General features: G+C 43.7%; 1 protein-coding gene across 1 annotated transcript in view; it reads left to right on the plus strand.

Moving 5' to 3' along the window:
- The window catches only part of LOC117967562 (MAM and LDL-receptor class A domain-containing protein 1), a 166919-nt gene that overhangs the window by 86124 nt on the left and 58044 nt on the right, over positions 1-22751 (plus strand). Inside the window, exons 65-71 of the mRNA XM_059023145.1 lie at positions 1360-1447; positions 2473-2652; positions 3960-4122; positions 5137-5293; positions 5999-6109; positions 18017-18230; positions 19722-19969. Of these exons, the coding sequence (XP_058879128.1) occupies positions 1360-1447; positions 2473-2652; positions 3960-4122; positions 5137-5293; positions 5999-6109; positions 18017-18230; positions 19722-19969 (1161 nt within the window). The remainder of the gene's footprint in view (positions 1-1359; positions 1448-2472; positions 2653-3959; positions 4123-5136; positions 5294-5998; positions 6110-18016; positions 18231-19721; positions 19970-22751) is intronic.

Consider the following 22751-nt stretch of genomic DNA (forward strand, 5'->3'; position numbering starts at 1 on the left):
AGACTGCATTTCTGGGTGCTTGTCTGAAGTATGCCAAAGACTTTTATGCTAATTTGAAAACAATAATGCAGTCTATTTAACATTCTGCATAAAATCAATTGTCTAATGGCTTTGGCACTACAGGGAACACAGGACTCGTTTTAGTAATGCATCATTGCTTAGTTTGACTTGCTATAAATTTAGCAAAGCAATAGTTTCCTTATCGATTATAATTATAATACATTTTCCTAAGCCATTTGCCCTGCAGTAGTTCTGGCATTAAAAAAAAAGACCATCTTAATTTATTTATTATTATTATTTTTTTTTTTACATTTATAATGTCATTTACAATCATGCATTTTGCCTTTAGTTGTATATTCTCATATTATTTTGCACTTTATTAAGTATTTAACACTACAATATATTTTTGCAGCTATCAAGGATATATTAAGTTTACATTACCTTTAGAGATTCAGATAAGAAGATATCTTACCGCATTGTTCCTGGTATAACAAAACACCAGCTACATTGAGACATGGTGCATGCAAGACACCTGACTGTTAGTCATAAAGTTGGCAAACAATTCCTTCATTTTGTCAAAAATGTATTTATTGTTCAAACTATCTTTGAAGTACCAGTCCCTTCTTCTTGTATGAATAAGGAGGCTATCTATCCTTAGACTTGAGATATACAGTCATCACTGCCCAATGGCGATCTGGAGCCATTTTAATGTATTATTATTTTGGCATACAACTAATAAATATTTTTTTTACTTATGTTATTTATACTCATGAAAAAATGGAAGTAAAATTTGATACAGATACTCGTATGATCCAATAACTTGGCAAACCCCTCGTACATTATGAAGACATTCAAATTTAAAATGGCTTGTTCTGTGACATTACTAAAATTCTGTGCCCTCTGTTGGCTAGATAAACCAGAGCATGAGTGAAGGTATCCCAAACCAGGTGACTGTGTCAGACCTGTATGTTTAAATGGTGTGGTCTTATGTGTTGCATTGTACAGAATAGTGGTTTATGACAATTTCCTTGCCACTGATTAGACTCAAATATGCTTGCTGTTGTGCTGTATAATAGAGACATGTTAATTGTCATTTGTAGATAGACTATTAGTATATTAGTATATCAAGTGTAATTCAAATATCTTGGCATAAAAACCTTGAAAAATGTGTGCTGTTAATCTTTTATCTATCTGGGATGTATACCTGTTTGCTTTCTATTCTTAATAACTTCTATATATTACATCTTTGAACAGGATATGATTGGTCTCCCGTCATTTGTATGCAGTGATGGTGCCAATATCAGTAATTTGATGTCTGAAGTTGTAAGCAATTTCTTTATCCTTTGTATTTTCTAACAGATTTTAGTGGAAGGTACTGTGGGTGATGACTTTAATGGAGATATTGGAATTGACGATCTGTCCTTCATGGACTGTGTTCCCTATAATGGTGAGTGTGGTTATTGTTCAATTTCAGAACTACTGTCATTGACATTTATTAACACTAAAATGCGGTTAGGTTCTCTTTTCATTACTTCAGGATTGATCACTGTCGCTGAAACAGATTAATAACACTAAGAATGTTCTGGCTGGATTTATTTTATACAGCAATATAAGTCACACTTTTAAGGGGTCGTACTGGTGCCAATGCAGAATTCTTTTTAGTGTTCTTGTGCCGCTTAATTATATAGACAGGCTTTACAAATTATATAAATACAGGCATCTTTTATTTTATTTTTAAATCAACCTCAATGGAAAAGCAGATTTAATTGAATTACAGTGATTTAGTGTTTAGTTAACTGAACAATAAATGCAAAGCACTTCAATCCAAGTCCGTACCCTGACTGATTTGAAACAGCCCCACCCCCCTTCATCTGCAAAAGTTATCTTAGCCTATAATTAAAGCAAACCTTGTTTTCCTTAACTCATTAAAATGGTTGCATTCAATGACAGGCAAAGGACAAAAGACAAACTTGTAATGATTTGTGTGTGTGTGTGTGTGTGTGTGTGTGTGTGTGTGTGTGTTTGTAACTAGATTTGCTTGAAAATATTCGCAAGGGCACTTTTCTGGGCACTGAATAAGTAGCAGCTGTGGACCAGCAACTTTAAAAGGACAATAGCTAAATTGTAATTCAAATGAAAGTCTGTTTGTATCAATAGAATACAATAGGCTTGCATCAACATTTCTGGAATTAAAATAGTGTCAGGAGATGTTGTGTTACTCCTTAAAAAAGCTTAAGTGTACAACGGAAAGTATGTTCCTAATATTTGTTTATACAAACAGCAACCCAGAAAAGTGATGTTTGCTTGCACTGTGTAGTGGAGTTAATCATTGTAAATGTAAGACATTAGTAAAGTGGCAGGATGTAAGTAAAATACATTCATATTGTGACTGATGCTCCACAAAATCAACCTTAAATTCTAACAATAAGAAATGCCATTTTAAGACAAAGCTTTTGTGTTGTCTTTGCCCAGGTGAGTTACCACCAACAGCCCCAACAACACCTTCAGGAACCTCAAACCCCATCACTGCACATCCTCACAACTGCACAGTGAACCAGTTTGTGTGCAGAGCTACTGGCCACTGCATTGACCTAATGAACAGATGTGACTTTAGAGATGACTGCTCTGATAAATCAGATGAACTCACCTGCGGTGGGTAACATACAAAAAAAATATTTCTTTATACTATAGTAGTCTCACTAATCTGAAACAGTTGGACCCAGACCCTCTTCAGATTAGTGACTGATCTGATATAATCTATACTATGTCTACATTTTGCTATGTGATTTTGTTTTACACACTGCTTACAGAATTGGGATGTTTGGTTTCTACAGCTGCTATCCACATGCACTTCAGTATGAAGCATTATTGCTTTTCTAGTTGGTCATACTTATGCCTAAATCCTCATGTAAACACCTATATAGAGCTGAGTAGGACTATAGTTGTGTGGCAGTCTCATTTCTTGCATAAAAATACATTTGCTAAAGGATGAGCTTCTCGTATAAATGCAACATGCAAACCAAATACTGTATGTTCAAAAAACGGCAGCACTTTCACATTGTTATTGAAACAGCCAATGTGAGTTTACCCCTCAAGAATGTCTCAGGTCTGCCCTTGAATGACAGTCCTCTCAAGGAATGATGGAGGAATTCAGTGTCAACCTATCCATTTCTTGGCTTCTTTATTGGAGTCGCTGGTTCAGGTACACAGTGTGAATTGTGCTGAATCCTGATTCTATCCCAGGCCTGAGAAGTTTCTGTTGCTGGAGCACTCATACAGGCTTAGAATCTGAAATTTAAATGAATCGCATGGAAAGCTAATGTGTCACAAATCACGATCTGACTCATTTCAGCCATACTGTAGTTTAGGTGCTCTCTCGGTACAATAGCATTGCTAGAAGAGCATGAAAGTACAGTACAAATGGATGAATAATCACTGATATGTTTGCTTTATATTTTGCAGATCAGACTACTTTTTGGGGTTTTATCTATCTATATATCTATCTATCTATCTATAATTGCATTTTGCATACTGTATTACAAGACCATGCTTGCTGTAAGCCGTATTGACAGTGTTATGGCAGGTATTTTAAAACAGAAGTTGAAATGACCACTGTGGCCTCAAACTGGCTCTCAAACATGATTCATGGGTCTTCTTTGGTGTACCTGCTGACCTTGGGGAGAAGGCATGTTTGAGATCCTTTTTATGCCACAGGGGTGCTTACACATCTGAGTTTGTGACAACTGAACAGAAACTGATACACAAAGTGAAGAAGTTTAATACATTAGGTAAGCTTACTGTGATAATTCACACCTGTATCAAGTTGCTCTTTTAGTGGTTTCTTTCTAGTTTTGTAATGTTAGTTTGCTTTTACTGGCATAACTAACCTGCATTACTAACATGCAACAAGAAGGGCTTTTAAGGGTGTCCTTACATTTTGTTAAACATGTTCCTTGCAGTACATCCAATGTGTGATTTTGAAGGAGGTAATATGTGTGGCTGGTACCAAAATGTAATGACGATGTCTTCAAAAGTAGAACATGCTTTTCATTGGTTTACTGGTCAAGGCTCCACCCTCCACCCTGGTGAAAAAAACCACAGGCCCACCATTGACCATACTTTGTAAGTAACATACTCTTCTGTTTTTTTTGTTTGCTTCAAACTATTGTGAGATGTACAAACAAATGTTACAAATTGCACTTTTCTGTATGTATTCAGTAAGTATTTCCATGTGTTGTCAAAACAGTTTACATTATACGCTGCAAATAGCATCAATGAATTGATGGTTGCTTTGGTAGAGTCATCTTGAAATACAATGGGTTTGTAGAATTAATCTGTCCAGTGTCTGCAGAAAATTGCCCAAAAGCACATGGTTTACAAATTTTGTTTAATATGCTATTTCTTTATTGTATTTCTTGGTGTTTTTGCCAGTAGTGGTAATGTCACAATTATATATATATATATATATATATATATATATATATATATATATATATATATATATATATATATATATAAAATCACCCTTCTTTTCTGATTCATAAACCCATAATCAGAATGCATGTGTAAAACTTGTTCTTAATGAGCAGTCAATTTATTTTTCATTTTACTATGTAAACAATATTTTAGCAGGCTTCAGTTATGCAGATCTTACCACAGTACATTACTCCCTCAACAATCTAATTTGCACTTTATAGTACTTTTTGATATAGTTTGATAATACTGCCTCCATTGTAGTATGTAATTTCAAATACTCCAAAAAAATGTGACTGAATGTGTACACATCATTCCTGGTTTTAGGGGTTTGACATTTTTCTTAATCTTCAATAATGAAGCTCTGACTAGCGACCTTTCTATGAACAAATTTGTTTCAACATGTACAGGGCTCGCAAATGACTTTGTCTTCCATTAAAAACCTATGATTCGTCTGACCCTTGACCTTGGAGGATCAGTAATCCACAGTTGCAAGGTCTATCCAGGGAAAGAAGCACACATTTAGGATTAAGGCCCAGAAGTCAATCTAAAATAAAAATGATTTGCATAATTACGGTGGTAATTAGAAAAAGACAGAAAGGACACTTATTTAAGTGGCATTGTTGTAACTGGACTGTAACATGTATTTTCATTTTTTTGCAGAGGGACTCCTCAAGGCTGGTATATGTATGCTGACAGTTCAAATGGAGAATTTGGTCAAATTGCAGACCTCCTGACACCAGTGATCTCTCAGACTGGGCCGCAGTGTAAACTAGTATTTTGGTACCATATGAATGGAGTCACAGTGGGGTCATTACAGGTATTGATGTGAAACAAAAATGCACAACATGCTATTTATTATATCATCTATGCAAGCTGTTACAGTGTATACTGTTATTAATACAACATTTACACATTTGGAAGTAGTCTTATTGCTTACAAAATGTCCACATCTACTTTTATTGCTGGGGTGCCTGAGTTTATGACTAGAAAATGAGAACGTAACTCTGGTCTCAATATTGTTTTTAACATGCCTGGTTTATCAACTGAACCTTCTGCACAGGTAGACAACGTGCAGACTGTGACCTCCAAATCAATATATGCTGGAGGACCACTCTTACTTATTGTTTGTTCTGGATAGATCTTCTTAGGCAAAAACGCCAGCCTAGCAAAACACTCCAGTGACAATAGTTAGATCAAAAGTCTATGCTCTAGTCAACAAAGCCACTTTAATGTTATACTGACTTAAGCTTCACTCAGTGGGGTGTGTCAGGATGAAATCTGGAACAAAGGTAAGAAGGAGAGATGCTGACCTGGTATAGAGGTGAAGCTCAAGCTAGCAGGGAGGATGGGACACAGATGCAGAGGAGGCAGAGGGAGAGGCGGAGGAGCAAAAGTAAGAAAGATAAAAAAGCGAGGCAGATCCCTGGGTTAAAATGGGGTGACTGATCAGTGATGAAGGAACTGCTTTACTTTCTAACCCTTAAAACGGCTGCAGTAAATCATAAGTGTATTTGTATTTCAGGTATTCAGTAAATTTGGCAATGTAACTCATGAGGTTTGGTCTCAGAGTGGAAGCCAGGGTAACAAATGGACACGAGGAGAAGTAATCCTTGGAATCCGCTACAATTTTGAGGTTCGGTTTCTAATTTTTTTCTTTGTCTGTCTGTCTATATTGTGTAATATTCAGATTTGTACCCATAGTCATTATATTGCTGTACATTTAAACATTGTACTGGTTTAGGGTTTAACATGATCTGATAGCCTTAAGCCGCACCTCAGTGTAGGTTTTTTGCATATTGAATCCTCTTCATTAAAACATCTAGTGGGAACAAAATAATTAGAGCAGCACATCTGCCACAGCTCCAACAAACCAGACATGCCACAAAGCACACTTTTTCTCTAGAGACATTTAGTAATAAACGTGTAGTTTAAGCAAGTTACCTTGTTTGAGTGACAGATATGTCGTCTCTGTGTTGTGAAGAATCGCCTGAGCTGTATAATGAAGTGGAATTAGTAGTACTGTTGAGGTGTATTTGTTTTCTTCACTTCATAAACTTCATATAATATCAGTGGTATAGTATTTTCTGCAAGATTTGTAGATGTTGTGGCTTACTGTGGCAAAGTGGTAATGACGTGCAGGTGAGTGCAGTGCAGAAGAATCACACAGACAGACGTTGGTACAGGTGCAAGGGTGTTTATTTATTTTTGTAAATGTCCAGAGCCTCAAGGCAAAACCTGTAAATGATAATAGTGCTGGAAGTGATACAGCGGCGTGTATCACTTCTAATTTATAATCCCGCGGGTTTGACCCGCAACCCCAAAGTCCCGTTCCGACACCCACACTAAACACGAACACAAAAGACAGTGCGTGATTCAAGTGCTAAAAGGTGCAAACACAAAGACAGTTGGTAGTGAAAGGTGAGTGGTGAAGTCCGGGTTTTTCGCTGGCCTGCGGCTGCAGCTCCGGATCGTGCTCAGTAATCCTCTGTGACAAATAACACACAAGACACACAGTGTTAATACACAGACACAGAACACTCACGGTTTCCTCACAGTACGGGCTCCTTCTCGGTTATTTAACTTAACCATATGCAAAGGAACAGATCACTCAAGCCATGCCCCCTATTTATACCCTCGCCCATGACCCCGAGGTTAACGAGCGCATCCGCTCCTCCAGTCCTCGGATGCCATGCCGCTTACCGTCTGGGTCACTGAGCTCGGGTGCCATGGCTCCGCCCCCTTCCGAACTGACCGACTTCCATCTACCCTACGGAATAAATTGTCGTGCCATTTCATTAAGGGTACTCTGTTCCTCGTATACCGTGCTCTCACAGGTCGAGAGGGAGATCTAACACTAAGACTCATTCGATCTCTGTCACATATCCCACCGCTCAGAGTGGAGCCGAAGAAACACTCGGCTAAACCTACCTTTCCCATTACTCCCCCCTCCCGGGAAAAATAATCCGCATTTTGGTGGTCTTTCCCTGCACGGTGTACCATATGGTACATGAAGGGCTGCAATGCCAGATACCACCGAGTTATCCGGGCATTGCTGTCCTTCATTGTGCTTAACCACTTGAGTGGGGCGTGGTCAGTGACAAGATCAAATGAGTGTCCCAGCAGGTAGTATCTTAAAGAGTGAGTAGCCCATTTCATGGCCAAACACTCTTTTTCGACGACGGAGTAGTTGCGCTCCCGAGGGAGCATTTTTTTACTTATGTACAGAACAGGGTGTTCTACTCCGCCTACCATTTGAGACAGGACTGCACCCAAACCGACATCCGAAGCATCGGTGTGGAGGATGAATCTCTTAGTGAAGTCTGGAGTGATGAGAGCAGGGGCCTGGCAAAGTCTCTGCTTAACAGTATTAAATGCCCCCTGACATTCTTCTGACCATTTAATTAAATTTGGTGCGCTCTTTTTGGTGAGGTCAACTAAGGGATTAACCACTGTGGCATACTCGGGGATAAAGCGGCGGTAATAACCGGCTAACCCCAGTAGCGACCGCACCTGAGCCTTGGTTTTGGGGATTGCCGCGTCTACCAAGGCCTGGACCTTGGAGACAACGGGTTTCACCCTGCCATTCCCCATTACAAATCCCAAATATTGTGTTTCTCTTTTGGCAAACGCACATTTTCGCAAGTTAGCTGTCAGCCGGGCTGCCCTTAGAGACTGAAGGACGGCTGTGATCCTAGCCAAATGCTCTCGCCAGGTGGAGCTGTAAATGACCACATCATCAATATACGCTGCCGCATATTCACGATGTGGGTGTAAAACCTGGTCCATCAGTCTCTGGAAGGCAGCAGGCGCACCATGTAACCCAAACGGCATGGTTGTAAAATGAAACAGCCCCTCTGGTGTTGAAAATGCGGTTTTCTCTCTAGACCTACGAGTTAACGGGATCTGCCAATATCCTTTCGTCAGATCCAGAGTGGAGATGAACCTCGCCGTCCCCAGTCTATCTAGGAGTTCGTCGACCCGAGGCATGGGATACGCATCAAACTTGGCAATAGCGTTTACCTTGCGGAAATCAACGCAGAAGCGGTTGGTGCCGTCCTTTTTGGCCACTATCACAATTGGACTGCACCACTCGCTCCTGGAAGGCTCAATCACCCCAAGTTCGAGCATGTCCCATACCTCTTTGCGAACGCCACTCCGTCGACTTTCCGGGACCCGGTAAGGTCTCTCTCGCACTGTGACACCTGGGGGAGAGATAATGTCATATTCAGCGAGGTTAGTTCTACCGGGCGTGTTAGAAAAAACATCGCTAAATTCCTCAATTAACCTACGTAGTTCACGTTGCTGATCAGGAAGTAACTGTTCCCCCATCGAAATGTTCTTTGTGCTAGAGGGTTCTAGCTCGGGCCCTAAATCATCCTCTATATTGCCTGGGGCTATAAATAACACCTCTCTTGCCTGCCAGGGCTTTAATAAATTTATGTGATAAATTTCTTTTTTGTTACGGCGATCGGGCTGTTTAATTTCGTAATTCACCTTTCCTATAGCCCGAATCACCTCATATGGCCCTTGCCATTTAGCACATAGTTTGGATTCCGCTGAGGGAAGTAGCAGCATTACCTTGTCTCCAGGTCGAAAGGTTCGGATTAATGCATTTTGATTGTAATGCTGCTGTTGTCGATGCTGAGCCGATCTGAGATTGTCTTGGGCCAAACGACCGACCAAATCTAGGCGATCTCTCAGTAGGAGCACATGCTGCACTACATTTTTGGACGAGCCTTTGTGCTCCTCCCACCCCTCTCTCAACAGATCGAGGATGCCGCGAGGCTGTCGGCCGTACAAGAGCTCGAAGGGGGAGAACCCTGTCGAACTCTGCGGCACCTCTCTCACTGCAAAAAGGAGGTAGGGGAGAAGCGATGCCCAATGTTTTTGCTCCTGATTCACAAATCGTCTCAGCATCGCCTTTAGAGTCTGATTAAAACGTTCCACCAAACCGTCCGTCTGTGGATGGTAAACCGACGTTCTGATGGGACGTATTTTTAGTAATTTATATACCTGCTGTAGCGTGTTTGACAAGAAATTAGTTCCATGATCAGTCAATATCTCGTTGGGGATCCCTACTCTTGCCATAATCTGCACTAGTTCTTTGGCTATCGCAGCAGCACTAGTGGACCTCAATGGAACTGCCTCTGGGTATCACGTTGCGTAATCTACCACCACTAATATATGCGTATACCCGGAGTCAGAAGGTAGCAAAGGGCCGACTATGTCCACTGCGATGCGTTCAAAGGGGGTGGAAATAATCGGCAGTGGGACCAAAGGGGCGGGGCGCACTCGACCCGGCGCTACTCTCTGGCAGTCTGGGCATGTGGCTACATATTTCGACACTTCTTTATAAACACCTGGCCAAAAGAATCGAGCCAATATCCGTTCCCTTGTCTTGTCAACTCCGAGGTGCCCCGCAAAAGGGATATCATGCGCCAGCCTCATGACCTCCAGCCGACAAGACGGGGGAACCAATAATTGTGTTACAGGATGTCCTGTGCCCGCGGCCAGGTTTACCCTATATAGTAATTGCCCCTTGATAATGAAGTGTGGAAATACTAGTGCCCCAGCGCCTTCAACATCCTTACCTTCAATGGACCGGACCTGTCCCCGAATGTGCACCAGTGATGGGTCATTGTCCTGCTCCCACACTAGGTTCACATTCGAGTGCCACATGTCCGGTATATTGAGCGGGGCGGGAGTAACATCTGCCCTTGATGGCCCAGTAACCTCGCCCTCTCGGTCACACTGCGTTCCGACCCCCTTTGACTGACGTTTTTCACCGTTATAACAGGCTCCCACCAGCCCCCAGCCTTGTCTCATTAACGCTCCCTCCCATTTCCGCAGCCTTCTCTCTTTGTTTGTTTTTTTCGGCCGGAACAGGGAAGAGAACATTTCCGCTTGAAAGGGAAAAACATTACCAATTATTTCCCCTTCTACTTTTTCTGCCACATTTGCGTGTATGGCCGGGACTGCCCTTAATTTCAATAAATCTTTATAGTTGGGCCAGTCCCGACCCAGAATAATGGGATGTGGTAACCTTTCCGCTACCCCAACTACCAGGGAACGTTTCATCGGACCGACCGATAAATATGCTTTTACTGTGGGGTATGTTGCCGTGTCTCTATGGATACAGGAGATCGCCACCTGACCTTGTGGCTGCCACACCATACCGCCCAAGAGAGATGCTCTAATTAAGGTCTGACCACACCCTGTGTCCACTAATGCATGGGTCTTCACATTTCCAAAAATCACCTTAACAATACAAGGCCCCTCCCGACCATTTTTCCCTCGCTTACCCGCTTCAGATGCCAGATTACAGACGGCCACGTCACACTCCATCGCAGATGGGCATGACCTAGCCTGATGTCCCGGCTGGCGGCACCTAAAACAGGTAGGGGGAAAGGAGGGCACAGTATTAAATGGTCTGTCCCGCTGCTGGTATGGCAACGGGGCAGGGGCAGCACCTCTACCCCCCCTGGGGGCCAACCTTGGTCTCCATGAAGAGGAGGCAAGGTCGCCCATTGGGGTTGGTGCTCTTGGAGGTCGTTGAACCGGTCCTGGTGGTGGGGCTGATGGAGCAGAGAGAGGAGGTGGGGCTCGGCCGCTCCGTTGAGGTGGGGTGAGTAGCCCGGTCTGGGCGGATACCAGGGAGTCCTCGAAGTCCTCAGCGAGCTTGACTGCCTGTTCCAGGGTGTCGGGGTTGTGGCGCCGTATCCATCCTTGGGTCTCGGCGCCGACCACATGACAAAACTGCTCAATAACGATGGCCTCCCCCATCTGGGCAGTTGTTTTTAGCGCCGGGGTGAGCCAGTGTATCATGTGGTCACAGAGCTTCTGCGCGACCACCCTGGGGCGTACGTTCGGGGACCTCCTGTACTCCCTGAACCTCACTCGGTGCATTTCCTGCGTAATATTCAGACGGCGGAGAATAGCCAGCTTTACCAGGTCATATTGAGCGGCGTCGTCATCCCCCATTGCCTGGTATGCTGCCTGCGCTTCCCCAATCAGGCAGGGTCCCAGCTGGCTTGCCCAGAACTGTCGGGGCCATGACGCGGTGGTAGCCAGCCGCTCAAATGCCACCAGGTATGCCTCTGGATCATCATCCGCCGTCATTTTATGCGTCCTGGCTTTGGGCGCTATGAAGCCGCGCTCCGCTGATGCTGTGGGAGGTATTGCCAGCCCGACCCTCTCGATCAGCGCGGTGTACCTCTCCTCTCTCCGTCTTTCCTCCCCCTCCCGTCTGCTGTCCAGCTGCTCCAGCAGCGCCGACAGTGTGGCGTAGTCCATCCCACTTCTGACACCACGTGTGGCAAAGTGGTAATGACGTGCAGGTGAGTGCAGTGCAGAAGAATCACACAGACAGACGTTGGTACAGGTGCAAGGGTGTTTATTTATTTTTGTAAATGTCCAGAGCCTCAAGGCAAAACCTGTAAATGATAATAGTGCTGGAAGTGATACAGCGGCGTGTATCACTTCTAATTTATAATCCCGCGGGTTTGACCCGCAACCCCAAAGTCCCGTTCCGACACCCACACTAAACACGAACACAAAAGACAGTGCGTGATTCAAGTGCTAAAAGGTGCAAACACAAAGACAGTTGGTAGTGAAAGGTGAGTGGTGAAGTCCGGGTTTTTCGCTGGCCTGCGGCTGCAGCTCCGGATCGTGCTCAGTAATCCTCTGTGACAAATAACACACAAGACACACAGTGTTAATACACAGACACAGAACACTCACGGTTTCCTCACAGTACGGGCTCCTTCTCGGTTATTTAACTTAACCATATGCAAAGGAACAGATCACTCAAGCCATGCCCCCTATTTATACCCTCGCCCATGACCCCGAGGTTAACGAGCGCATCCGCTCCTCCAGTCCTCGGATGCCATGCCGCTTACCGTCTGGGTCACTGAGCTCGGGTGCCATGGCTCCGCCCCCTTCCGAACTGACCGACTTCCATCTACCCTACGGAATAAATTGTCGTGCCATTTCATTAAGGGTACTCTGTTCCTCGTATACCGTGCTCTCACAGGTCGAGAGGGAGATCTAACACTAAGACTCATTCGATCTCTGTCACATATCCCACCGCTCAGAGTGGAGCCGAAGAAACACTCGGCTAAACCTACCTTTCCCATTACTCCCCCCTCCCGGGAAAAATAATCCGCATTTTGGTGGTCTTTCCCTGCACGGTGTACCATATGGTACATGAAGGGCTGCAATGCCAGATACCACCGAGTTATCCGGGCATTGCTGTCCTTCATTGTGCTTAACCACTTGAGTGGGGCGTGGTCAGTGACAAGATCAAATGAGTGTCCCAGCAGGTAGTATCTTAAAGAGTGAGTAGCCCATTTCATGGCCAAACACTCTTTTTCGACGACGGAGTAGTTGCGCTCCCGAGGGAGCATTTTTTTACTTATGTACAGAACAGGGTGTTCTACTCCGCCTACCATTTGAGACAGGACTGCACCCAAACCGACATCCGAAGCATCGGTGTGGAGGATGAATCTCTTAGTGAAGTCTGGAGTGATGAGAGCAGGGGCCTGGCAAAGTCTCTGCTTAACAGTATTAAATGCCCCCTGACATTCTTCTGACCATTTAATTAAATTTGGTGCGCTCTTTTTGGTGAGGTCAACTAAGGGATTAACCACTGTGGCATACTCGGGGATAAAGCGGCGGTAATAACCGGCTAACCCCAGTAGCGACCGCACCTGAGCCTTGGTTTTGGGGATTGCCGCGTCTACCAAGGCCTGGACCTTGGAGACAACGGGTTTCACCCTGCCATTCCCCATTACAAATCCCAAATATTGTGTTTCTCTTTTGGCAAACGCACATTTTCGCAAGTTAGCTGTCAGCCGGGCTGCCCTTAGAGACTGAAGGACGGCTGTGATCCTAGCCAAATGCTCTCGCCAGGTGGAGCTGTAAATGACCACATCATCAATATACGCTGCCGCATATTCACGATGTGGGTGTAAAACCTGGTCCATCAGTCTCTGGAAGGCAGCAGGCGCACCATGTAACCCAAACGGCATGGTTGTAAAATGAAACAGCCCCTCTGGTGTTGAAAATGCGGTTTTCTCTCTAGACCTACGAGTTAACGGGATCTGCCAATATCCTTTCGTCAGATCCAGAGTGGAGATGAACCTCGCCGTCCCCAGTCTATCTAGGAGTTCGTCGACCCGAGGCATGGGATACGCATCAAACTTGGCAATAGCGTTTACCTTGCGGAAATCAACGCAGAAGCGGTTGGTGCCGTCCTTTTTGGCCACTATCACAATTGGACTGCACCACTCGCTCCTGGAAGGCTCAATCACCCCAAGTTCGAGCATGTCCCATACCTCTTTGCGAACGCCACTCCGTCGACTTTCCGGGACCCGGTAAGGTCTCTCTCGCACTGTGACACCTGGGGGAGAGATAATGTCATATTCAGCGAGGTTAGTTCTACCGGGCGTGTTAGAAAAAACATCGCTAAATTCCTCAATTAACCTACGTAGTTCACGTTGCTGATCAGGAAGTAACTGTTCCCCCATCGAAATGTTCTTTGTGCTAGAGGGTTCTAGCTCGGGCCCTAAATCATCCTCTATATTGCCTGGGGCTATAAATAACACCTCTCTTGCCTGCCAGGGCTTTAATAAATTTATGTGATAAATTTCTTTTTTGTTACGGCGATCGGGCTGTTTAATTTCGTAATTCACCTTTCCTATAGCCCGAATCACCTCATATGGCCCTTGCCATTTAGCACATAGTTTGGATTCCGCTGAGGGAAGTAGCAGCATTACCTTGTCTCCAGGTCGAAAGGTTCGGATTAATGCATTTTGATTGTAATGCTGCTGTTGTCGATGCTGAGCCGATCTGAGATTGTCTTGGGCCAAACGACCGACCAAATCTAGGCGATCTCTCAGTAGGAGCACATGCTGCACTACATTTTTGGACGAGCCTTTGTGCTCCTCCCACCCCTCTCTCAACAGATCGAGGATGCCGCGAGGCTGTCGGCCGTACAAGAGCTCGAAGGGGGAGAACCCTGTCGAACTCTGCGGCACCTCTCTCACTGCAAAAAGGAGGTAGGGGAGAAGCGATGCCCAATGTTTTTGCTCCTGATTCACAAATCGTCTCAGCATCGCCTTTAGAGTCTGATTAAAACGTTCCACCAAACCGTCCGTCTGTGGATGGTAAACCGACGTTCTGATGGGACGTATTTTTAGTAATTTATATACCTGCTGTAGCGTGTTTGACAAGAAATTAGTTCCATGATCAGTCAATATCTCGTTGGGGATCCCTACTCTTGCCATAATCTGCACTAGTTCTTTGGCTATCGCAGCAGCACTAGTGGACCTCAATGGAACTGCCTCTGGGTATCACGTTGCGTAATCTACCACCACTAATATATGCGTATACCCGGAGTCAGAAGGTAGCAAAGGGCCGACTATGTCCACTGCGATGCGTTCAAAGGGGGTGGAAATAATCGGCAGTGGGACCAAAGGGGCGGGGCGCACTCGACCCGGCGCTACTCTCTGGCAGTCTGGGCATGTGGCTACATATTTCGACACTTCTTTATAAACACCTGGCCAAAAGAATCGAGCCAATATCCGTTCCCTTGTCTTGTCAACTCCGAGGTGCCCCGCAAAAGGGATATCATGCGCCAGCCTCATGACCTCCAGCCGACAAGACGGGGGAACCAATAATTGTGTTACAGGATGTCCTGTGCCCGCGGCCAGGTTTACCCTATATAGTAATTGCCCCTTGATAATGAAGTGTGGAAATACTAGTGCCCCAGCGCCTTCAACATCCTTACCTTCAATGGACCGGACCTGTCCCCGAATGTGCACCAGTGATGGGTCATTGTCCTGCTCCCACACTAGGTTCACATTCGAGTGCCACATGTCCGGTATATTGAGCGGGGCGGGAGTAACATCTGCCCTTGATGGCCCAGTAACCTCGCCCTCTCGGTCACACTGCGTTCCGACCCCCTTTGACTGACGTTTTTCACCGTTATAACAGGCTCCCACCAGCCCCCAGCCTTGTCTCATTAACGCTCCCTCCCATTTCCGCAGCCTTCTCTCTTTGTTTGTTTTTTTCGGCCGGAACAGGGAAGAGAACATTTCCGCTTGAAAGGGAAAAACATTACCAATTATTTCCCCTTCTACTTTTTCTGCCACATTTGCGTGTATGGCCGGGACTGCCCTTAATTTCAATAAATCTTTATAGTTGGGCCAGTCCCGACCCAGAATAATGGGATGTGGTAACCTTTCCGCTACCCCAACTACCAGGGAACGTTTCATCGGACCGACCGATAAATATGCTTTTACTGTGGGGTATGTTGCCGTGTCTCTATGGATACAGGAGATCGCCACCTGACCTTGTGGCTGCCACACCATACCGCCCAAGAGAGATGCTCTAATTAAGGTCTGACCACACCCTGTGTCCACTAATGCATGGGTCTTCACATTTCCAAAAATCACCTTAACAATACAAGGCCCCTCCCGACCATTTTTCCCTCGCTTACCCGCTTCAGATGCCAGATTACAGACGGCCACGTCACACTCCATCGCAGATGGGCATGACCTAGCCTGATGTCCCGGCTGGCGGCACCTAAAACAGGTAGGGGGAAAGGAGGGCACAGTATTAAATGGTCTGTCCCGCTGCTGGTATGGCAACGGGGCAGGGGCAGCACCTCTACCCCCCCTGGGGGCCAACCTTGGTCTCCATGAAGAGGAGGCAAGGTCGCCCATTGGGGTTGGTGCTCTTGGAGGTCGTTGAACCGGTCCTGGTGGTGGGGCTGATGGAGCAGAGAGAGGAGGTGGGGCTCGGCCGCTCCGTTGAGGTGGGGTGAGTAGCCCGGTCTGGGCGGATACCAGGGAGTCCTCGAAGTCCTCAGCGAGCTTGACTGCCTGTTCCAGGGTGTCGGGGTTGTGGCGCCGTATCCATCCTTGGGTCTCGGCGCCGACCACATGACAAAACTGCTCAATAACGATGGCCTCCCCCATCTGGGCAGTTGTTTTTAGCGCCGGGGTGAGCCAGTGTATCATGTGGTCACAGAGCTTCTGCGCGACCACCCTGGGGCGTACGTTCGGGGACCTCCTGTACTCCCTGAACCTCACTCGGTGCATTTCCTGCGTAATATTCAGACGGCGGAGAATAGCCAGCTTTACCAGGTCATATTGAGCGGCGTCGTCATCCCCCATTGCCTGGTATGCTGCCTGCGCTTCCCCAATCAGGCAGGGTCCCAGCTGGCTTGCCCAGAACTGTCGGGGCCATGACGCGGTGGTAGCCAGCCGCTCAAATGCCACCAGGTATGCCTCTGGATCATCATCCGCCGTCATTTTATGCGTCCTGGCTTTGGGCGCTATGAAGCCGCGCTCCGCTGATGCTGTGGGAGGTATTGCCAGCCCGACCCTCTCGATCAGCGCGGTGTACCTCTCCTCTCTCCGTCTTTCCTCCCCCTCCCGTCTGCTGTCCAGCTGCTCCAGCAGCGCCGACAGTGTGGCGTAGTCCATCCCACTTCTGACACCACGTGTGGCAAAGTGGTAATGACGTGCAGGTGAGTGCAGTGCAGAAGAATCACACAGACAGACGTTGGTACAGGTGCAAGGGTGTTTATTTATTTTTGTAAATGTCCAGAGCCTCAAGGCAAAACCTGTAAATGATAATAGTGCTGGAAGTGATACAGCGGCGTGTATCACTTCTAATTTATAATCCCGCGGGTTTGACCCGCAACCCCAAAGTCCCGTTCCGACACCCACACTAAACACGAACACAAAAGACAGTGCGTGATTCAAGTGCTAAAAGGTGCAAACACAAAGACAGTTGGTAGTGAAAGGTGAGTGGTGAAGTCCGGGTTTTTCGCTGGCCTGCGGCTGCAGCTCTGGATCGTGCTCAGTAATCCTCTGTGACAAATAACACACAAGACACACAGTGTTAATACACAGACACAGAACACTCACGGTTTCCTCACAGTACGGGCTCCTTCTCGGTTATTTAACTTAACCATATGCAAAGGAACAGATCACTCAAGCCATGCCCCCTATTTATACCCTCGCCCATGACCCCGAGGTTAACGAGCGCATCCGCTCCTCCAGTCCTCGGATGCCACGCCGCTTACCGTCTGGGTCACTGAGCTCGGGTGCCATGGCTCCGCCCCCTTCCGAACTGACCGACTTCCATCTACCCTACGGAATAAATTGTCGTGCCATTTCATTAAGGGTACTCTGTTCCTCGTATACCGTGCTCTCACAGGTCGAGAGGGAGATCTAACACTAAGACTCATTCGATCTCTGTCACACTTACCCATGTAAGTATTTTTAAAATGCGAACATTAAACTTTTTTTCTATTTCATTATTCATTCGTATAGTGTATTTGTAGAAATGTTATAAAAACAATAGATAAATTGCAGCACAGATGAATGTTGAACTGATTTATAATTTGAGTAATCTGTGGTTTCATCAGGAAATGTATTTTCCCCAATCAAAACGTCAGTAGAGCCTAATGCATTATGCAACAGTCATTTAAGTTGTTTAGTGAATTGTGTTTGTTTAACTCTGGCAGATTATCCTGAGGGCAAAGCGTGGTGTGAGTTACATTGGAGATGTAGTGGTGGATGACATTTCTTTTGAAAACTGCGCCCCTTTGCTGATTCCAGACAGGCAGTGCACTGCTAATGAATTTGCATGTGCCAACAAATACTGTATCCCGAAAGACAGTCTGTGTGACTTTAAAAATGACTGTGGTGATGCATCTGATGAGAATCCATTTATCTGCAGTAAGTCAAATTTCATTTTTGCTAGCCTTTTCCTGTTTTTGTTTGTTTTTTAGCACTTGTTCCTTTTTTATCAACCAGATTTTCACTTTAGTGCATAATAGAGCCAAGGCAACCAGATATTACCAGCTATAATACAGTATTACCCTTAGCAACCTTAGCAGAACCATTAACCTGAGCAATGGCAACACAATTAGATTGGGAACAAATATTGAACAAATCATGTATTGATACAGCACCATGCTGGTTCTATTATGATACCACATGGAACCTCAATTAATTTTTGTTTATAAATGTGATACAATTTCTAACTGAACAAAATAAATGTTACCAGTGGTGTACCATTCACAAGTCATTCATACCATTGTGGAAACCTTTGTACCTAAGTACAGTCCCATAGCATAGCATTGCCACTTTGCTCTCATTGGTGATCATTTTGTCTCCATTGTTTTTTTTTGTGTTTTTTTTTTTTTTTTTTAAATGACAGCAGGGGTACTGTACTCTATTTCAATCTTCCATTTTTGCAGGGACTAAGTACAATGAAGATTACATCAGAGCAAAACCTAAGAGACCAAAAATCCAATATCTGCTACACTGCTGTGCTTTTCATAAACTAACTCCCTCTCCACCCTACACCAAGAGTCATTACAGATTTATTGAAATATTTACCACAAGCCAATGGCTGAATTGTAAGAGTGGTCTGGTAATTATGCCTTCTCTATTCATGCGTTGTCACCCAGTACATAAATAATAAAAACAAGTCCAAAACCCCAAATCATTCTAATAATTACCTTTTCAAGGAGAGAATCTACCTTGCTGAGTCAGACAATTTTCTGCAATTGTGTTCCTCACCCGATACTTAAATAAAGAGATCACCTTTATATTCGATATTGGCAGTCTTTTCCTGCAAACAGTATTAAATATTAAAAAGGCAAGATGCCCATAATGAACTTGTCACTGGAGATGTGGAAAGGGTTAGAAGGCATCTTACGGAATTAAAAGACACTTTGTTGGGGATTATGTTTAGGATAGCATTTATCCTAGATGACAGCCAAAACTGGACACTTTGATATGAACAAGGGAACTTGGGGGCAAGTGTGTATTTACTGATTGAAATTATAGCTAAGTTTCCAGTTGCTAGGTTTATGTCTGTTGCACCTAGGTAATATTTTGACTGTAGCTTACCAGAGGTAAAACCGCCAGGTTTTTCCTACAGGTAGTTTTCTCTTTTTCATGCCACTTTCAAATCCCTCTTGGGCTGGACAGCAGAACTTCCATGCTCTTTCTTAATGCAGCACCACAGAAAAGATAAATAACTAGTAACCTTTACTGGATTGAGATAAGATTATCTGATGAAGCTTAGACAAACCAAGTATCCAAAAGCTCTGCTGAAGCTGCTGTTTCTGCTTTTCTGTAGTTTACCGCATTCATGTGTGGATACGATTGGACCACTGTGTTTCATCTGTTTCTAACACCTGGAATTATTTTCTACAGGAAATTTCCAGGGGCGTTGTGATTTTGAATTTGACTTTTGTTCCTGGCGTCAGTGGCATAACGATGATTTTGACTGGCTTCTAAAAGCTGGAAGCACACCTACTATTGGAAGTGGGCCTCCCACAGACCATACACTAAGAGAAACTTCGGGACATTATATCTACATCAAGAGTACTCTGCCACAGGTTCCTGGGAACAAGGCCAGAATTTCGGGTCCAACTATCAGCAAGAACAGTAAAGAATGCAAGGTAACTATTTTGAATTAAAAAATAATGATAATAATAATCAGACTTAAACACACTGCCAAGTCAACGACACACACAAACTTTGTATTGATGTCACGTTTTCACTTTTCACGTTCTCTTTTATTATATTATTTGCTCTGCACACACTCTTAACTCAGGGGAGACGTTAAGGAGGACAGAGATGTTTAAAACTCCTAGTGGTTTATGTTCGAGCACTGGACCAGCGGTGTGTCCATAAAACCTTTTATTTAATCAAGAAAATCACGCAGACTCATTTATTTGAAGTTTTACGAATCAGAGCAACATCAGCGCTCCTTCGGTTTATTAAAATGCCTTTAATATTGGTTTAGTAGTTTGCGCATACTACCAAAACCCCAAAACATGTAACAATAATTAGCAATCCTAAGTTTATTACAAGCTCAGCATTTAATACTTCAATAACATAATACAGTTATATGTATTTTAGTGCAGCCCTCGGGCCATCTAAGCACAAAGCCTACAAGCACCCACTGCTATGTTTTAGCACATTCAATATAACACTCTCAATACTAAAACATAGTTTCAAAACCTCATAGCAATATAACCAATACATGCAAGATACAATATTACCATTAATATGCTTACCTCCTATTATAAGGAAGAGTAGCGTGAACAAAAGAGAAGGACTGTCTTGTGGAGATCTGCAAAGGATGGACCACGTGGCTCTGCCAAGCTGAGTCTTGATTGTGGTGGTCTCAGTGTGATCGGCTCAGGGTTTTTATACAATTTTCGTCCCATTGAAAGCAATGGGAGGCCTCAATTAGCTCCAATCATCAATCTATATTGACAGTCCTTATCTCTTTGCAAACAGTAATCTCTAAAGAATTCAACCAACTCTTCAGACTCAGTTGGAGTCATATGCCAACAAATCAACACTAGCCCATGTTCTCATCCACTCATTCTTGGCCCCCCTCCTTCATCTGAAAAGTTAGGTGAAGCAGAGTTCACAAAATCCTTGCTACCTTGATTCACTACTTAATATGTGTGCATTATAAAAAGGAGTGGTGTTTAAATATATGCAACACCAACAGTTGTATTAGAATATAACAGTTATAGTTATAATTGATTACATGAACTTGGCTTTCAAAAATATATTCCCTCATGTCATCTCACTTTCAAATTAGTTTCCTTCTTTCCTTACAGGTGTGTGTTTAGCAGGTATTATAGGGAACTTCCATCTTATATCTTTTTAGTGTAGAGTTTTCTCCTTATGGAAAACCTAACTATTTTACTGAGCTGTAAAGCTGTAATGTTTTTCTCCTATGGGCCCCTGGTAGCTTGAACTTAATTGACATCCAGATGACCCTGTATTTTTCAGCTATACACATACTGGCTAAAACCAGCTTGCTGGAGACACCTCTTTTCTTGCCAAGTTTAATAGTGATTAATGTTCCCTAGAACTTTCCTTACACCTGTATCTTATGTGCTTGTTTAACTATCTTAATATATTTTGGAATTAGACCATTTCTATTCTGTCCTTCCTTCTTCTAAATTGAAGAATACTTCTAGCCTTGACACCGTAAATTCCTGATAAGAGAATCCCCGCTTCTCTTGCCAATGAAGACCTCTTGGCCTCAAGCACTGATCCCTCCAAGGGCTGGCTTGTAGAAAGTTCGATAAAGCAGGTTACAGAGAGTTTACTTTTCCAAAGCCTATCTTTTGCTTATGAAGTTATTCTTCAATATTTTTTCAATCTTTTTATTTTGTATTTTAAACACAACATCTTTTTATGCTGCATTATCTTTTTAACTCAGAGCCAAACTAAGTATTTTACTCCTTATAGAATATGGTTGTTAACTATTCTCCTCTTTACTAGCAGCAGCATAGCAGCAATATCGCAATAACAATTTATTTAACTTTTCTGTTCCCTTTCTGTGGTGTATCTTCTAAAATACTTATTTTCCTAAGTTAGAGTCTGCTTTTTACTCTAGGTTGTTCTTACTCACCTACTTATTTTAAAACTGAATTACAAGCAGAAACCGACTCAAAGCGAGGTCTTTTAATCCCTTTCTGTTTTTCTCTTTCCCTTAATACTCCTAACTCCTTTTTCCTTTATATTCAGAAGTTATAATTCTTGAATGTAAGCACACAGTAATTCTTTTCATTGAATTAGGACTCAGTTTTTAACTATGCTCATCTTGATAGAAAACAGCTTCAGGTATGCTATCATATTAAGCAAAGTGAATCATATGATCTTATACATAAAAATTGTTCATAGTACACTATTATTTAAACTAACTATAATTACCACTACCTATGATTACATGTTACCACAACAGCCTATACCATTTAAAACTAGCATATTAACATACATCTATTAGTACAGCATTATTCTGTATTCAAGCTGAAAAGTGTTAACAGAGATTTTAGCACTAAATTCTGGGAATCGTGCCAATTTTAATAAGAGACTGCTCAAGGCCGGCCAGTGTATCAAGTTGTACCAGATTCTGTTATACGGTCTTACAGAGAGAGAGCACTTTACAGTATTCGTTACAGACTAAAGATTATTCAAACATTACAAATGGTTACAACACATATCATCTCATTAATACATTTCATTTTTAAACCATCCAGTCCATGTCCAATGTTTCAGCTCGTTCCCAGCAGGACTCCACTTCTGTCTTGGGTTCAGCTCGGGTCGGCTCTGCAAACACCACAATACCTATTTTGCTCTACATTATTAGTTATTATTATTTATTATTATTATTTATTTCTTAGCAGACGCCCTTATCCAGGGCGACTTACA

Source organism: Acipenser ruthenus, chromosome 4 (assembly GCF_902713425.1).
Source record: "Acipenser ruthenus chromosome 4, fAciRut3.2 maternal haplotype, whole genome shotgun sequence".
In the NCBI taxonomy this organism is placed as follows: Eukaryota; Metazoa; Chordata; class Actinopteri; order Acipenseriformes; family Acipenseridae; genus Acipenser; species Acipenser ruthenus.